The sequence below is a fragment of the Arctopsyche grandis genome, chromosome 5, assembly GCF_051622035.1.
Source record: "Arctopsyche grandis isolate Sample6627 chromosome 5, ASM5162203v2, whole genome shotgun sequence".
Classification (NCBI taxonomy): domain Eukaryota; kingdom Metazoa; phylum Arthropoda; class Insecta; order Trichoptera; family Hydropsychidae; genus Arctopsyche; species Arctopsyche grandis.
The window spans coordinates 16132702-16150983 of NC_135359.1; the positions used below are offsets into that span (position 1 = coordinate 16132702).

General features: G+C 32.6%; 1 protein-coding gene across 1 annotated transcript; it reads right to left on the reverse strand.

Annotated features, from left to right (window-relative positions):
* Positions 1–10292: 10292 nt before the first annotated feature.
* Positions 10293–11681, reverse strand: LOC143911815 (SOX domain-containing protein dichaete-like). The gene has a single exon (XM_077430869.1). The coding sequence runs from the start codon at positions 11607–11609 to the stop codon at positions 10893–10895; it is 717 nt and encodes a 238-aa protein (XP_077286995.1). The 5' UTR covers positions 11610–11681; the 3' UTR covers positions 10293–10892.
* Positions 11682–18282: the final 6601 nt, after the last annotated feature.

Here is an 18282-nt window from a genome sequence, read left to right on the forward strand (position 1 = left end):
GGCCACGAATTTCACCAATATATAACTTTTTTAAATTTCAATTAATCTATTAGTGAATTGAAAACGAGAACCTATAAAAGTTTGTAATATTAAGTTTATATGAGATGAGAGTGAAAAAATAACTGTAATAACTGTGAGTTGTGAAGGGGCGGCAGACAGACATGTTAGGATAGCTAGATGTCATCGCTTCGATTTGACACAAGATTCCAATGTAATCTTAAATGAGTTCGTTAATGATTAAACTTCTCTGGCTTCATTTCGAATTCATTAACTTACTTCAATGTTAGCTAACCGCCGTATGTCGGTAAGATATCTAAGTGACCTGATCAGTGGAAGAGGTTCAAAATCAGATAACAACTTTTTGACGGGATGGAATATCACTGAACTAACAGGGTGAAGCTAATAAAAAAGCTTCTAAAAATCCTTCCCAAGATTATTTTAGATGTTTGGAAAAGGAATCCATATTAACGAATAAAATTTAAAAGTGGTGACTGGAAGTAGAAATATTATGAGTAATATTATAAATATCTTATGAATTATATGAAGTAGCTATTGCAAAGTTTAGTTTCGATTAGTCAAACGGTGTGGAAATTTATAAGGAACATACTTATGTACATATGTTTATAAGTACATATGTTTATAAGTACATATGTTTATAAGTACATATTTAGATTATGAAATACAATTTCACGTATATTTATAATAAATTCTATAGATATTAATACATTTCGACAATGTATGTGTAATTGAGAGTCCTGGCGATGTCGTTTAATTTTTTTTTCAATTCAAATGGTGATTAGAGCTACCAGAATCCTTTTACTTACTTTCACATGAGAAGTTGGGGTTCGCGAAAGGGTCACGGCCCTCGCTCACCTCTAATATATCCCGCCATCACCCACCCACCCACCACCCATCGTCAACCCCTCCACGCCGGTAAAGTTATAACGGTATTGTGGCATTGAAAGGCGAATGGAAATAGAGTCGAAATATCCATTCGACGGGGACAAAGTTTGAATAAACCGTTTCCATAGAGGGACTTTTATAAGTAGGTGGGGTGGGTGGTGGGAGGGGGTCTTTCTGATTGATCCGGGGGTGCAGGACAGGGGGGAGGTAGGGGCACAGGCCCATTCTGAGACCGATCTTATCGACATACATGTCAGACCATGTAAATTTAGTCTGGCCACGTATCGCACGAGCTTACATAACCGCCACTCACGACGAATACTTATTCCATGGTTATTATTATTATTGTGTATGGGTTTAAAAAGGGAACCATCTGAAATGTATTTTTTGCTCGTATTGATTATTTTTAGTTTTTTTTTTAATATCACGTTTTTGATTTAATACAATGGTTTTTTACCAATGCTTTGTACACGTCGTCAGAACTTAAAGCTTAAGTTATATACATACATATTGTGATGGTTGAATGTAAATAACATTTTCAATTTTTACTATTACTATTAATATACTATTAATATATGATCTTCATTGAGTTATACAATGAATCTATAATCTATTGAACAACTATTGATCATTCTATCCAAAGCTTTTGAACCGAATTTTCTAACTACGTGTATGTTCATATACCTATATATGTATGTATTATGAAGTCATCGAGGAAAGTTCATTCGATTACTTTGAACTACTGCGAACATTTTTCTATTCCAATATTTTTAGACAGGGTTAAAAACTGACTTCTACTGACTTACATTCAATATATACAAAAAATTAATTTGCTTTTCTAATTTTTGCAAAACTTGTAAGCAAAATATACAATTGATTGGGAAAGTGATTCATTACGTATTGCAGTTGTAGCCACGCGAGCTTTTTGGACGTAGTTCAGTTTTCTAGTATTATCTTATTGTTATATATTTTTTATCTATGGATGCAGTGGACAAAGAATTTCAGTAAAAAATATGATATATATTTAAATAAAATAATTTATAACAAATGTAAAAACATATTTTCGTGTTAAATATTGTAGATTTTTTACCGTTGTTTACTTTTTCTTTTTGTTGGGGAGCTTTATACAAATTTTTTTTAGGCTTGCACTTGCATTTAACGACATCAGTCCGACCGTATAATAATATAAAATGGAAATAATAAACATTATTTCCATTTTTAAATAATTCGGATTCTTTGAGAGTAATATTATAAAATAAAATGAACATCCCTGCTGGCAGCTAAATAATGTTTTACTTAGAGAAAAAGGTATTTATTTAACAGTAATTTCATACAAAAACATTCTAAATGAACGGGCATAGCAGGTTCTAATATAGCATAAGTACATATACATACATTGCAGTTATTTCCTTACAAAAGATGCGAGAGCAATATCAATTTCTTGACTAGCATTCGTCCTTTATTAATCGGAAAAAAGGTCCATGCCCAAAAAACAACACCCAGAAATAGCCCGCGTGGCTACCACTGCAGTATTGTGTTACATTCTGCGTGTCATATCCCGGAAAAATATTGAATATATGGTGAAATATATGGTTAGTAAATCTTCACACTTAAATCAGAAAGAAAATTACAAATTAGATGTTATAAATATTTGTTTTTGATTCAACAGACAGCTTGAATATGATGGATGGATGAGTATTTGACTTATACAATATGTAATAGTCATTATTGGAGCATCGACTTGATTGGTTTAGACGAAATTGCCAGACAATGAATCGTTCAGGACAGTTTTGCGACATTTGGACAATGATGATTGTTCGATGGACCGAATGCACTGCCGGTCATGATGAGGTCCTCTCCGATCTTGGTACACAAATGGATCTGATCAGCCTGGATGAGGGAAGGGGGTGGTGGCGTGGCGGCGAGTAGGTATCCATCATTCAACTGTTATCGTGCAGTCAGTACCTACATATGTACGAGTTGGGGCCGATCGCATTGAGGCTGGGTCCCTATCTTCCAGAATCACAATGGGGGCCCCGTCGGGGGAGGGCCCCGGAGGAGGCTCGGCCGGCCAGGTGTGCCCGCCCGACGGGGAAATGCTACGGTGAAAGCCCAGTCTCATTTCCCTTCACGTTATTCAATTTGAATACAGTCTCCGACAATGGATTGTTCCTCGGTGCGGCACACATGGGTGCCACGCGACCGTATTTATCTAGAAACTCCATTTATTGAGCTAAAATCAACTGGTCGCCTTAATATTATGGTAATATTAATTGAATAAGTTATTGCGCCAAATTATTATATATGTGTGTGTTTGTGAATAAATATGTGTATTATTGTTGTATTAGTTTCTTTTATTTTTTATAACATTATTAAATTATTGTTGATATAAATTTATTATTGAGCTATTTCTTAAAATAAATAAATAAATGGGGTTGCAATTTTCACAGTGAAGTATTTATAAATGCTCATTTTGTCACCCATGTGGGCCGCGGGCTGCAGACCTCCCAGTATAGTACATATGCATGCATATAGTACTCTGCAACCCCCTCCCCCCACTGTAAATTATCACGAGCCACCAATGCATTACATCAACCACCTTTGTGACATAGAAAACAAACAGCTATATATGCATGTATGTAAATGAACACGTGATATAATGTCTAATGAATAAATGATATACTGTCTACGGAAAAATGTATGTACATATATGTATATATGTATACAATATTGGTCTAGATAAAAAATCAATGAAAATTTGCTTATGATATATACTTATCATGACAAATTAAGTACCTCAACTAAAATATGTAACTGTGATTGTTGCCTAATTTAGAATTTTTATATTAAAAGATAAATTGTATACTTTTCTTTTGTTTATAACTATGAATATGCAATATTTTAAATTTTATAATTTTACAAATAAAAGTTTTTAATATTCATACTTACCTATGTACATACGTACATAATATGTATGTCTGCATATGAGCAGCAAAGTAGCAGAAGTACAATTTTCAGTTACAAAAACATTATTTCTATTTGACTTAATTTACAAATTGATACACCACTTATATTAATTCGATATGTCCAGAATTTCGGAAAAGCAGAACAAACGTATTTCAGTCCACCGGTATTTTTAAATATTGTTGGTCATTGCTAATTGTAAAACATTATATTAAATGTTTATATTAAAAGAAAAGTGGAATTATGCCACTTTTATGTAAAACTGAAACAGAAATAAAGAACATCATGTCATAAGTCATAACTGTAGATTAGTTTTATTAAAATATATAATAAACATGCGCCGCCAATGTTCCTATGTAGCAATACAGTTTTCTTTCTAATCCTGGCAATCCATAGATCCGAGTTGGGAAATGGTCCGGGCGAAAGTAAGCGCTTTGTGCGGATGGGCAGGGCCGTGCGGGATATTCGAGCCCCAGGGCGGCCGTGTTTGTAAACCCACTCCCAATTGTACCCGAAAACCTCGCCCCCTCCAACCCCATAATACAGCACTGATTAATCTCTGTTCCGACTTCTGAATTTTTCGCGTAATTAAAGTGACCACTGGTCGACCTGTCTGCGCCGAAAACAAAACGTACAAGTTCAATGCGAACAAAACTCTGTTTTTTATACCCGTTCCATTCGCAAACTCAATGTACCACTTATAATATTTATACATACGGAATCAATTCATATTTTTGTCCCATAAAGAAACGACGTTGTACGATAAAATCACACGATTTTTTTGCTCGAGTATTGTTCGAATCGTTCAAATTGCACCGATTGAATAGAATATTTGACAACAAATAAACTACGAACAATACATATATTATATAACCATAATAATGGCTATTGTGGTAATAGCATTAATTTGATCCTTTTTTAAATCTTTTATTATTATAAATATCGTTTAAATATAAATCTATTATACATAACTTAGTACCTGTGCACACACGCACAAATAATGCAATTATTGAATTGATTCCACTTGCAATTACAATTTTAATTTGCAATTGAAAGATTTTTTTAACAATTCTGCATTTAATTGAATTAAAATTTTATATGTTGAAATACATTTAAAGTAACAGCTTTTTTGTCGAGGAACCGCACTACGTAAGTAGTTTCTTGCAGCTCATGGCAGTCAAGCTCATACCCATTATGAGACGATTCTTCGTTTCGCCACAAAAACTTTATAAAATGCCAAAGCCGTTATGTATTGTGGGCGAGTAGCTAATTTGCGCGAGCTTCTGAAATTGCTGTAAACACTTTCAGCACGCCAGAAAGTTCATCGCTGACAAACCGAGCAAAAATGCACTTTCAACAAGAACGAGCATTTGTACACGTGAAAAAATTGTGAGAAACATACAATACTTAAACAAATTCCATGCAAAAGGTTTCTTTACGATTGAATATACTTAGCCTAGTCTATAAAATATGTCTACATACACAAAGGAACATACCAGCATGTACATATACATTGTACATCGCTTCCATTTTAATTTAATACAAGCGAAAATGACGTGGAGTCTATCAGGAAAGTCTGCGACAGGTTTAATCAGGCCGTTTTCCTTGAATTTCAAAATGGGGGAAAAACGCGGGGAGGCAAACGCGGGAGGGCGAACTGAGAGGGTGCACTGGAGTGCTTACAGATGTAATTATTTTCGATATGGGGGATAAATAAATGTCCCATAACGAACCCTGCCCTCTAAACTTTTACAATGGCCACTTTTATTCCCGAAGTGAGTTTTCCGCAGAGCGAATAATGAACGAGTTAAATCTTTTAATTAATAACTCGTAATCGGGATGAAATTTTTGTATCAAATATAATTTAATAATTATAATTAATTTAGCAACGGGACTCAATTAAAATGGAATTCCCGGATTCGAATTTTATTTCGAGTTTCTTCATAAACACTTTATACTTGACAGATATATTATTTAATCATATTTTTTTACAAAACCACGGATTGAAAAAAATATGTATAATTTTTTAATTAATATATTTGGAGAGTGGCACTTGTAGTCTAATATTGTGATTTAAATAATAGTTTATTCCATTTTTTAAAACTTTTGAGATTTATGTACATATATGTACGTATATACATACATATACATACATATGTATCTATTTGATGTAGTTTGAGGCAAATCGCGTATGATCGCACAATATTATATATGTATATCAGCGATGGCGAAGTAATGATACTCGTGCTTGTTATTAATTAAATGACCTGGAAACTATAATTAAAATTAGACGTATTAAAGAAAATTGATAAAATAATTCAATTTAAGTAGCTTTTGTAAAATATACAATAAATTGCCCTTAACTGATAAAATTAGAGTACAGTAGTGGTCAATGAAAGGTTTCCAGCCAACGAAAGGGGACAAAAACAGGAATAACTTGTTTTTGCGTGTCGAACACTTGGGCAAATAACCTTTTACGATGACTTTTACGAAATTACTTCAAATGATACTTTAACATCATTTGAAGTAATTTCGCAAACAACATGCCCAGCGCGAAAAAATTGACGAAATCTAATAAATCACTAATTTTGACTATGGCAGGAGAAAATTTTAGTTCTCTTCATATCCCGGAAAAAATAGGATTTAGTCATACCTGTGTTCTCAAGTTTATCAAGAAATTTGGAAGTTCAGTGTCCCTGGAAAGAAAACAAAGATCAGGAAAGCCCAAACAGAGCGACTCCACTGAGGATCGACTTCTGAATCGACTCTACAATACCGAATTAAAAGTACTGTGAAAATTAGATCGGAGTTAATTGAAGCCACTGGAAAAGAAATCAGTGTTGAAACTGTACGTTATCGGCTTCGAGAATTCAGTTTAGTCGAGAGGATACCAGCGAAATAACCATTATTGACGGAAAAAGCGCATCTACAACGATTAAATTGGGCCAAAAAACCTATTAATTGGGCGGAATCGGACTGGAGACATGTCATATTCTCAGATGAAAGCAAGTTCAATTTATTCGGGTCCGATGGCATTCCATACGTCAGATGAAGATTAGGTGAACGTTTGAGTGACGAGTGTATTCAGTCGACGGTTAAACATCCCCAGGCCAGATAGTCTGGGGATCTATTTCTTTCCATGGGGTCGCTTCATTGGCCATTATTGATGGACCAGTGAATGCAGAAACTTATAAAAATATTTTAAAACAACAATTGTTTCTAGCAATGGAAATGGACTAAGCATGGGAATCCGAATGCATTTTCCCAGACGATTCTGCGCCGTATCACCGTGCCGAAACTGTGACTAATATTTTTTTCTATTGCCAAATATATGTGATTATTTCTTTTCCTAAAATTGTAGGTGAATAATTTTATCGCGGAAAGTGGAACCTGTGGGCTATAATGGGTTCTAAAATTAAAAATAAAAAATCTTTTAGTAAATTAGAATTGATACAAACAATAAAAAAATGTAAGGTACATTGAAATAACAGACGAGTACTTTGATACAATTGATGCCTCGAATGGTTGAGGCAGTATTAAAAAATAGGGGGGGGGTCAACCAAGAGTTAAAATAATTGTTATTTGTAGCCAATATTAAAATAAATAAAATACTATTTTCAGTTTTTTAATATGTTAGTTTCACGAAAAAATTTTTTCATTACACTCCCAAGTCTTCCGATATATTACTGATTTCTAATAATTTAAATAACATGGTAGTTTCATTTCAATTTCATTGTATTGCTCCTTAATATTATGTCAAACATTATAAACTTCATTTTAATAAACAAAAAAAATATAAAAATATATATAACATCTTAAAACAAGGAAATATTGATATTTTCAAGCTGGAAACCTTTCATTGACCACTACTGTACCTCTGAAATTAAAAATATTACATATACATACATACAAATTTACATATACATACATACAAATTTACATAAATAATTATTGTTATGTAGATGGCATGTGGTTCCTTTTCGAACTATATATTTAGATATTTGGGCACGTGGGCTAAAAAAGGTTTGCCATCACTGATCTATATTAATTGCGAATATTCGATAAACGAATGTTTCGTTTATATAATAAAAATTCATTATAGAGAATTTGCCGGTGGAAAAAGTTACGTAAATTTTCAGGTTACATATGTATCTATGTAATATGAATATAAAATTTTCACGAGTTTTCGAGTTTATTTTTTCTTAGATATTTTTCGTCGTTTAATTTTTTTCCTCCAGACTGCCTTCTACCCCCGGATTTCTTGGGTAGTAGGGGTTGAAACGTACCACAAAGAATTACGACTGGGTATGACGTCAGTTAAGACAACAGGGCATTGACGCAGAGCCGCACCTGTGAAAAACAATGCGTTATTACATCAGTTATTACATCCACTGTGAAAATTGAGTAACGCCGTTACGAAACATATAGTATTTTCTTGTAAATAAATGCGAAAAAAATAAATAAAGTATATGCAAAATATGTGTACATTTGTATGTACATATGTATATATAACTACCGCTTATCTTTTGAAGGGTAGCCGATATGTATACATTTATAATAGCGCTTGTCTCTATATACCCAGCAGATAGTATAACACTGTGGAAAATATCCCAATTTAAGGTTTGACTTTATCGTCTTCTATCTTGAAATGGATAGTGCTGAAATAATTGTAATATTATGAAATTCTTATTGTATAACTACAAAATGTAACGGGTAGACAATTAAATATGAACAAATGTCTCACACTTAAAACACGACTCCAAGCTATTATATGATACATAGGTTTGTGACTGATACATAGGTTTGTGTATCATATATTTCAAATTTTAATACAAACGAATACAATTTTAAAGACATAAAAATAACATTACACTGAGAATGAATTTGAAACTTTGTCGATTTGTTGGAGTGGGAGCTTCATTGAAACTCCAGCTTTAATAGCTGGCACTGTATTTTAATATTATTCTGTTTTAAATATAATGTTTGGCAGAATTTAAGTTCGCTCCTGCTCGGGAGAGACTTCGTCCTTCCAAGGGAGCGAAACTTTGCAAACATTGTTATAAAATGAATTTATTGTAGTATTTGTTCTGGGGCTCCCCCGCAGCCAGCGAGCGTGCGCAACTCTTTTCAACTCTTTCTTCGTAGGCATTATATTATTTTGGTCTTTCCATATTTTATAGGCATTGTGAGCCCCAACCGGAGCCCTGGCTCTCCCACCATTCAGGATTTCGCCCCTCTTGGGCCCCCGAAAGGGTTTCTTTTGTTGACTTACGCCTGAGCATTTTTGGCGCGCGCTCTACCCACGAAAGCTTCGTTCGACACGTTCATATTCAAACAACCCGCTACCCAAAAACCCGCAAAAAGATATATTATATGTACGTCGTTTCTGAAAACATTTATAATTTAATATGAGCTTATTCAGTGTGAACAATAAATTCTATGCAATGAAAATTTCTAACTTAAAACAAAACTGTTTATTTGAATTTGTATCTCGGAATTTCGGACATTTATATTTTCTTCTTGATAATAAATTTATATTTTTTGAGCACATTTATTACTTTTTATACTATTTTTCCTTCCGAATGATTTTTTTTGAAGATGAATAAATTATAATGTACCTATGTATATAGATATTATTCATACTACCAGCTTCCAGCAAGCATAATATTTTATATGCACGTACCTACATAAAAATAAAGGCTTTTTTGGGCATAAATATTAATAAATATTTTTTTTATAAATACATATAAGAAGTTTTTATTTAAATATTAGCATACTTAAAGAAAAATAATATCTGTTTTTTTATACGATTAAAAGAAAGTTCAACAATCTCGTAATTTATGTCACTGAAGAGATTCGAGTGATATGCTATTATGTTGAATCACGAGTCGAGCTAACTCTTTGAAAATAGCAGAACTTGTATAGTTGAATTCATGTGTATGTACATATGTACATTGTGATATGATTTCATACATAATTTAAAAAAAACACATAAACATAGATATATTGCGCCTCACTAATATCAAAGCATTTTTCAATATTTGCTTTTTATGTATTTACATATGTATGTGTGTATTTATTATATATTCTGGTGTAGTGATACTTTCGATTACCATCTGTTAAATTTTTATAAGAAATATTACTCGATATTGTATTACCTATATTAAAATTGAATTGATTTGTATATTAATAGCTGGCAGATTATTTATGAAGGTGAAATATTATTAAAATGTTGTTAGAATTGATGGGATATATAATATTTTATTGCTCAGAACAGCATGCAGGTAAATATTATACTTATCCTTGTATTGTGAAATTTAGATTATAAATTTAATCAATATGAATGAATTATATTTCAAAAATGAAATACTTTAGGCCTAATTTGTGTAGGAATTGGAGAACAAGAAAAACAAGTAAATGAGTTATGAAAGTATGTCTTTATTTTAACAAAAACAATGAAATCAAAATACATATTACAATATTTATTAATAATAATTAAATAGTCACAATTTTGACTAATTGCAATATAATAATAATATATACATACTTTTGATAAACCTTTTTAAAATAACAAATCGTTAAATCGGTCATCTCGGCTGATCAAATTAAACATCACCCCGAGAGATCATATTCATATTCATATCATAATAAGGATTATTAATAATTAATCAATATGCGACACATACGCATTCTCTTGCACTCCATGCATACACATTATTTACAAATTCATTCATTCTTCAATCAATTTTCACTTATCAATTAAGTACAATTATTTGGTTACGAAATATGAATTACTAGATTATGACAAGATTACGATTCAACCATATATACGTTTCTCACCCTCGAGATCCATCACAGTACTTTGTAAGCGTCAAACAGTACAGTCACATCAATCATTTAAACACAACAATAATACATGCATATATGTAATAAAATCATCACGTATGAGATCAAATAAAAATAATAATAATAAATTTCACTTTATTTCAACAGAAACGTAATTGAACTAATAACAGGGAATTTATTTAATATATGACTGGTACAGGTCTTCGCAATTGATCTACGGAGCCGTGGTCTCGTGGTGGAGACGATGTTGGAGGTAGGGGGAACAGCGGGGGTGGGAATGGCTTGCTGGGAGGATACAGTGAAGAATAGAACGAACTGACGACTGCAGCAGCCGATGCACCCGGACTGGAAGGCGCATTATGATGATGATGATGTTCATTCTGTGATACCAACTTTGATAAATGAACCGGATCGAAGGCAGAGCCGAAGTATGTCGGCATCGGAGAGTAGTTGAGGCCGTCGAGAGATGACATGGTCGGCGGTCCAGCGAAGTACGGAGGAAGGAATCCCGGAAAGCCTCCTGGTCCTGGCGGACCCATCACACCTGGTCCCATACCGCCAGATAGAGAAGTCTTGGGTTTCCTCCTGGGTCTGTACTTGTAATCGGGGTGCTCCTTCATGTGCATAGCACGCAGTCTCTTCGCCTCGTCGATGAACGGTCTCTTCTGCATCTCGCTGAGGAGTTTCCACTCGGCGCCGAGCCTTTTCGATATTTCAGAGTTGTGCATCTTCGGGTTGTCTTTGGCGATCTGCCGGCGCTGGAGTCTGGACCAGACCATGAAAGCGTTCATTGGTCTCTTGATGTGTCCCTCCGGCTGAGGGGATGTAGACACCCTTTGAGGTTCCAAGTTGCCGTGGAGTGCGAATGGATAAGCGTGGTGGCCCATGACAGACATGACTGATGTATGTATGTTCCGGCTAAGCTAGTCGTCCGGAAAGTGCGTCTGCTACGAGAGCTGAACGCTGACTGGCACAACTCATCCGGTCGCGCTACCACTCTGATGTAGGAGGGGCTGGATCCGCTTCTCGACCAATCGGAGCGGGCCTCGCCAACAGCCCCACCCCTAGCGTTCCATCAAATATCTACGTCTCTTTTTCACGCACGTTTGTCCCATATCGCTGTCTCGCTCTCCGTTCCGCTTCGACAACTGGCCATCTTTATTATCGAGATTAAAGGATTACGAGCTGTTTGCTCGAAAACGTATTAAGAATTATCTCCTGAATTCTGCGGTCTCTCTTTCAATGTCTCTTTGTAAATAATTGGCGACAACGACGATCAGTGTCGAAGAATTAGAAATATGTATATATGTACCTATACATACATTTGTACGTTTTCGATTTTCATATGTATGTAGGTATAAATCTTTTCCAAATTCAATATGAATATGGAAAATATGGAAAGTATTTCATGACTAAGTATATTGATGTATTTGCTAGACATATTTTAATTTAATTTGAATAAAAAAAATGAATTCATCTCTACGTGCAACAAAATGGTAAGGTAGAAGCTTTTATGTCGATTATTTATTGTGTCCACAATCGTATTATCATTTTCCCTTTTAATTTTTTTCCTCCCCTGAGCGTTCCTTTTATGTATAATTCTCCGCCATAGAAGTGTACAATCGTTTCGGCATAATGGATTCGTATTCTATATAATTTCATTAAATAAGATCCACGTTGGAATTAAGAATTTATTTTTACCATTGTACCGTTAGTCGGCATCGTGAATAGTGTTTCGGAGTGTTTATTGTGGCAATAAACGCATTTATTTCCTTTTCGTCAAACTTCTATAGAAATTTGTGACTGGAACGGAAAAGAAAATAATATTCCTTCAAATTTCTTCAAAGATAGTAATCTCAGCAGATACTTAAATAATAGCCGAGAGCCGACAAAGTGGTAACCGTAATTTAGATATTTTCGCATTTAAGAACGACCCTTCTCCTTAAAAGCAATAAATAACCGTTAGACAATGAAAGCTGTAAGTAGATCTTTGAAACGATATTTTGCCGAAAATAACGAACACGAAAACGATGATCACAAAAAATTAAGTCAATTTTCACATAACTTAATCAAAAAATTAAAGTCTAATCAAAAAAATTAAATTAATCTTCATCCGACTTAAACAGTTAAACAGTGGAGATTTATATGATTACAATAGGTACATTTTCACAATGTACTTATATATGTTAAGTGATAGGATCCATTGTTTGAGAATTGAGGGAGTACAGAGGAGGTATCTCGGTTTTATCTACATGATAGTTTAGGGTCGCTATCCTTGGCTTTATACTATATCTTCTCGGACCACTAGGTTATATTATAAATTATAATTCCCTCGAGTCACGACGTAGAGTATATTTTGGGAAACATTTCTATAAATTACTGGTTGGTTAATTAGTTGTTCTGAATTAGTATGATATATTGATATTTCGTATAGATATATCTATCTAGTAGATATAAATAATTTCAATTAATTCATTAATTGGTTGGTTTGGTGAGTAATCCTCTTGTGCAGAATTGAGCTCCTAATTTTTTAATTCTTGCATAATTAAGCTCCAATGTTCCCAGCCAACTCAGATACATTAGATACAGCAATTTATTGTTTTCACCTGAGGCACCTACCAATTTGATGGTTTCGTCGCCTGTTGCCAGGGGCGTCAAGCTCCTAAACCAGATTTCTATTAACTTAGATTTGTTTATTCTAAAATATGCTGATATGTTTGAGTGGTTGTTTAATTTGAGATCGTAATGTGATCTATTATTGAATTTGTTTTATATTTATGCTAGTTTTGGTTTTTTATTGTATTTTAGTTCATTTTCATCTTATTGTATACTTTTTTTGGACGACTTGGAACTACTGTGTAACGTCACAATGGCAAAATTGTAATATTTATTATTTAAATATACATACGTATATTATCTTAGCTATCAATCTAATTTAACAATACATTTTATTTGATATTTTTACTTTATCTGTTATTATTAAATGCTATTTTTATGTTTATGTATGGATGTATTTATGTTTATGTTTAATTGTTATTTTGTTTTTTTTTTGTGTTATATTTTTTGACCATTGTGGCGCTTTAGGAATTCCTGTTATGCCACATCGGTCTGTTTAGAATAAAATTTATAATTAACTTATATGTTATGTCCCTCACAGAGGTGTAAGCAAATAAATATAATATGTACATATGTATATTCCTCAGAAAATAAAATGTGTATAGGAAATGAAATAAACAATTAAGGTATTAACATACATGCTTTCTCAATATACATATGTATTTTGTATTAAAAAATTTTAAATGAAAAATATATCTTAATTGACAGTTGAGACTTTTTTCTATAGGTGATTTAACCGAGATGAAATGTCTGCCCTTTGTCAATTTTCTGCTCTTTGTTTTCATTGATGAAAAAAATGAGAAATAACTTATTTAACGAGTACAGAAATGGGCTTTTCAAACAATCGCAAAGCTTTCTTTGCGAAGACATAATAAAAGAAGCCATAAACTTATAAATCATCCTACACGTCTGAAAAGCTTGAAAAGACATCTATTCTATGACTACAGTTTCATAATGATAATGAAAGATAACGTTTTGCGGCATTGCTTTGACAACATTGAAGAAATCTTCTTTGTATTAGATATATACATACTTATCTATACGAATAAAGAATACCCACAAAGTACGAACATATTCGAAATACAACACAATTGCCATTTTTATTGCGTAGATATAGGTATTCATAAATTTAAACCTCGCCATGGGCTATTAAGTTATTACAATTAATATAAATTAAAACGACATAAATATTTATAAAACATGATAAACATTTTCATATGGAAACACCGAAATATTACCATTATCAAATAAACATCGTTCATTCGGAAAAGAATGGCTGTGAAAATGATTATACCAAAATTTGTACATTTGCCAAAGTCACGCGACGTGTCACGTAAACGAGAAATAAAGAAACGTGCTTATTTGAATTAAATGCGAGTATTAATTGTTTTTATGAAATGAAGCCAAAACAATTACTATATATGTACATACATATGTATATATTAACCTACTTATATTTTTAATGTCAAGTATCTCCAAACCAAACTTATACGTTTTTAATTATGTGATCAATTTTTACATATCGAACGTATAAATAAGATTTAAAGCTTACGTATGGAATGTGTACATCTACTGCATTATATAAATTATTTCATATATTTTCAAGAGTCACAACAAACATCTTCTGACACCCTAAAGCTCTGTGTATGCGCATGAAGAATCACATGAACGCACACTGCACATTATAATTAGTATGGTAACACAAACTCATTTAAACTTTATTTCACTAAGCTACGCTACCTATGTGAAACATACGAATGAATGAATATTATTTGTTGAGGTGTATTTTTACTTCCTGGTATGTTGATATGTACCTACGTACGTACATAAGTACCTATCTACATATGTACATACATCAGCTAAGTCTAATTAAGAAACGTGGTAAAATAGAGAGTGTACATTACATTACACTATGTACCTTTGCTGCAGTAGCTGTATATTAACTAAATATATTTTTGTACACATATGTACATGAACGGGTAATTCTTTTTATGGAAATATTCATTAATTCTAATAGATATCTATGTGTGTATGAGTTGAGATGTTGAGTATCATAATCTGCACGTGGAGTTTTCCTCCTGAGGATAAATCCGTTGTGATGCTAACAAAGCAGTCGTGTGCAACAATGGTTCGTCATCTCATTCGCCTCCATTTTCGCGTATTGCGTTTTAATTCATTATCATACGTGCAGACTCGCTGGAATGTGATGCTGAAATAACTACGAGGGCCGTCTCTGAGGTTTAAAATTACTCGCGCACGAAAATGAAGGATATAGCTACTGGACAGTTATTAATTCAGGGATACTGCAATTTTTCAAAAAGATAATTAAATTTCACAGTCAAAAGCATTGTAGTTCTTATGCATTAAGTAAACCTTTCTATAATGCAATAATTTTTAAACATCAAGCCAACTACTGTATTAAGTTCATGTTCTTATAGAATGCATGTGTAAGATTATAAAGATAATCATTGATGTAAAATTAAGGAAGATTAGTGAGTAATTTCGAGTATATAGGTATGTTTTGATATATTAAAATTAAATTAATAATACAAGTCTATACGTTGAAGTCTAATCTAGTCTACATACATAGATGTCTAGTTGCTATACGTACGTTGATTTAATTTATGTACATACATACATACATATATCCAGTTTTATCTTGTATGTTTCAGAAGTCAGTTTGTTTCAAAAGCTTTGCTCGGTAAATATATAATCAATTCATAGTTTAATTTAAATAATAAAAATAATTAGTATAAAATTGTAATAATATGTATCGGAAAAATGTGTGACATCCCTATTACATATGCATATGAAAGTAGTAGGTGTAGGAAGCTCGCTTTGGTAAATGGGTAGAAGTTGCGCTTGCGTGCCATAAAACATAAAAATAATAGGCTACGTCGGCAAACATAATGAAGGGGTATAGGTGAAATGTCAAGGGAAATTTGAATAAATTAAAATGGGAAATGGTGAATAGGGCGCACCATTACCTTTGTTTCATATCCACCTAATGCCTGCCTATTATTTTTTATACACTCTCGTATCGCTTGCATTAATTTTTTTAATAATCTACTCGTATATATGTAAATATGTACGTATAATATGTAGGCATAATATAATTTATTTTATTTACACGATTAACTTTATTTTAAATTGAATTGAATTTTTAAACGTTTGTATGTATGTATGTACATATATATGTACATATGAATAAACTTGGCGATAGAGGGATCGTCAATGATTTGATTTTTTTAATTGTCGGTTGGTTGTTCTTCCACTTCTTCTATTATCTTCTCTTTCATTATTTTTAAATGATAATAGTTAATATCTAAATTCTACCATCCCTAGATTGATTAGGTATGGCAATGAGTATGGTGTTTTGATTGGCTTTTTTTATATGAGTCTGGATTCACTCAGACTCCGGCTTATGATATATTTTAATTCTTTATAAATATTGTCTGTTTATGTTTTTCAATGATTCTGTACTTTATTGAAAGCCAGTTATTTTGTGTTAAAAAATGTTTGTATGTATGTGGTTGGGAACTCTTTTTGAACCTCCAGCGTAATAGAATAAAATGCATGATTATCAATCAAATATTTCTAAAATAAATTTTAGAAATATTTGATTGATAAATCGATTGATTTTGTATCACCTGATATAATATTTTAGTATTTATTTTATTTACATAAATATATGTATATATGTATGTAAATAAAATAAAATACCAGGAAGACAAGCCTCAACGCACGTTCCTGGCCAGTTAAAAATATTGATAAACACGCTATAGAGTAATTTTACAGGCATCATAGAGACATCTATTGATAAATTTTGATTACTTTACAGCATTATATAAATCAATGAATTAGAGATTCTGTAAACGTGAATTTTGCAAGAAATATGACAGGGTTGCCATTTTGTTGGATTCCTTTCAATGAAATTACATAAATTGCCAAAATATTTTCAACATTACGTAAATATTTGATGTAGAGTCGCACTTTATAATGCATGCGGTTCCGGAGACACTGTTTCATTTATTATTTTAGTATTGACTATTAATTAAATCGATTGATTGCCTTTTACTCCATAAGATTACATTTTTGTACTCAAGTAAATGTATGGACTAAAACCACAAATTTAAATCTATTGTGTTTGCGAATTCTTTTTTGAATTGTTTCACGTTTTGTTTCTAATTAAAATTAATTAAAAGCGCGCGGAAAACCCCTCCAGTGTCACAGTAGCATTATGAAGTAAATAATTGGTATGGAGTTGAGGCAGCATCCGCCGCTAGGAGTTGGCTTCTTAAATAATCAGTCTGCTGGTTGGTTGCTTGTGTCTGTTCTGCGCCAAATGAATAATGTGACTTCCGCATCCGGTTCATTCCCTTCGTTCCAACAAACCCCTCTGAGGATCATCCCTCTTTCAGTATTACTTCTCGCCCATATACGTACGCAATTATACATATGTACATCTCCCGCTGATTACAGTTCATTTATATCCATTACATACCTATACAAAGAGGCAGGTTTTTTTTATTCTCATTTTTGCTAACACGAAAGTCTGGTAGGTAGGTAGATAGTTTTTATCATTTTTTTCATATTAAACAATTAAATAATATTAAATATTAAATTAAATATATTTAAAAGGTATTAGAAAAAATTGGACCACGTGGGGGATCGAACTCATGACCGATGACACATTTATTTTAATTTTTTTAACACCCATGCGATGATATGTCATCGGGTACAATACTAGTTTATTTATATTTTACGTATGTACTTAACAATGCGTGTGAATATCGATTTACTAACATTTTACGGGCACATGTTTGCGACAAGATTGTCTCACTGATATATTGATGTTTGCGACAAGATTGTCTCACTGATTGTCTCAATATATGCAGATCTGAAGTTGAAGTTTATTTAAATTTTAATATTTTACTTTTTTATATATATTTT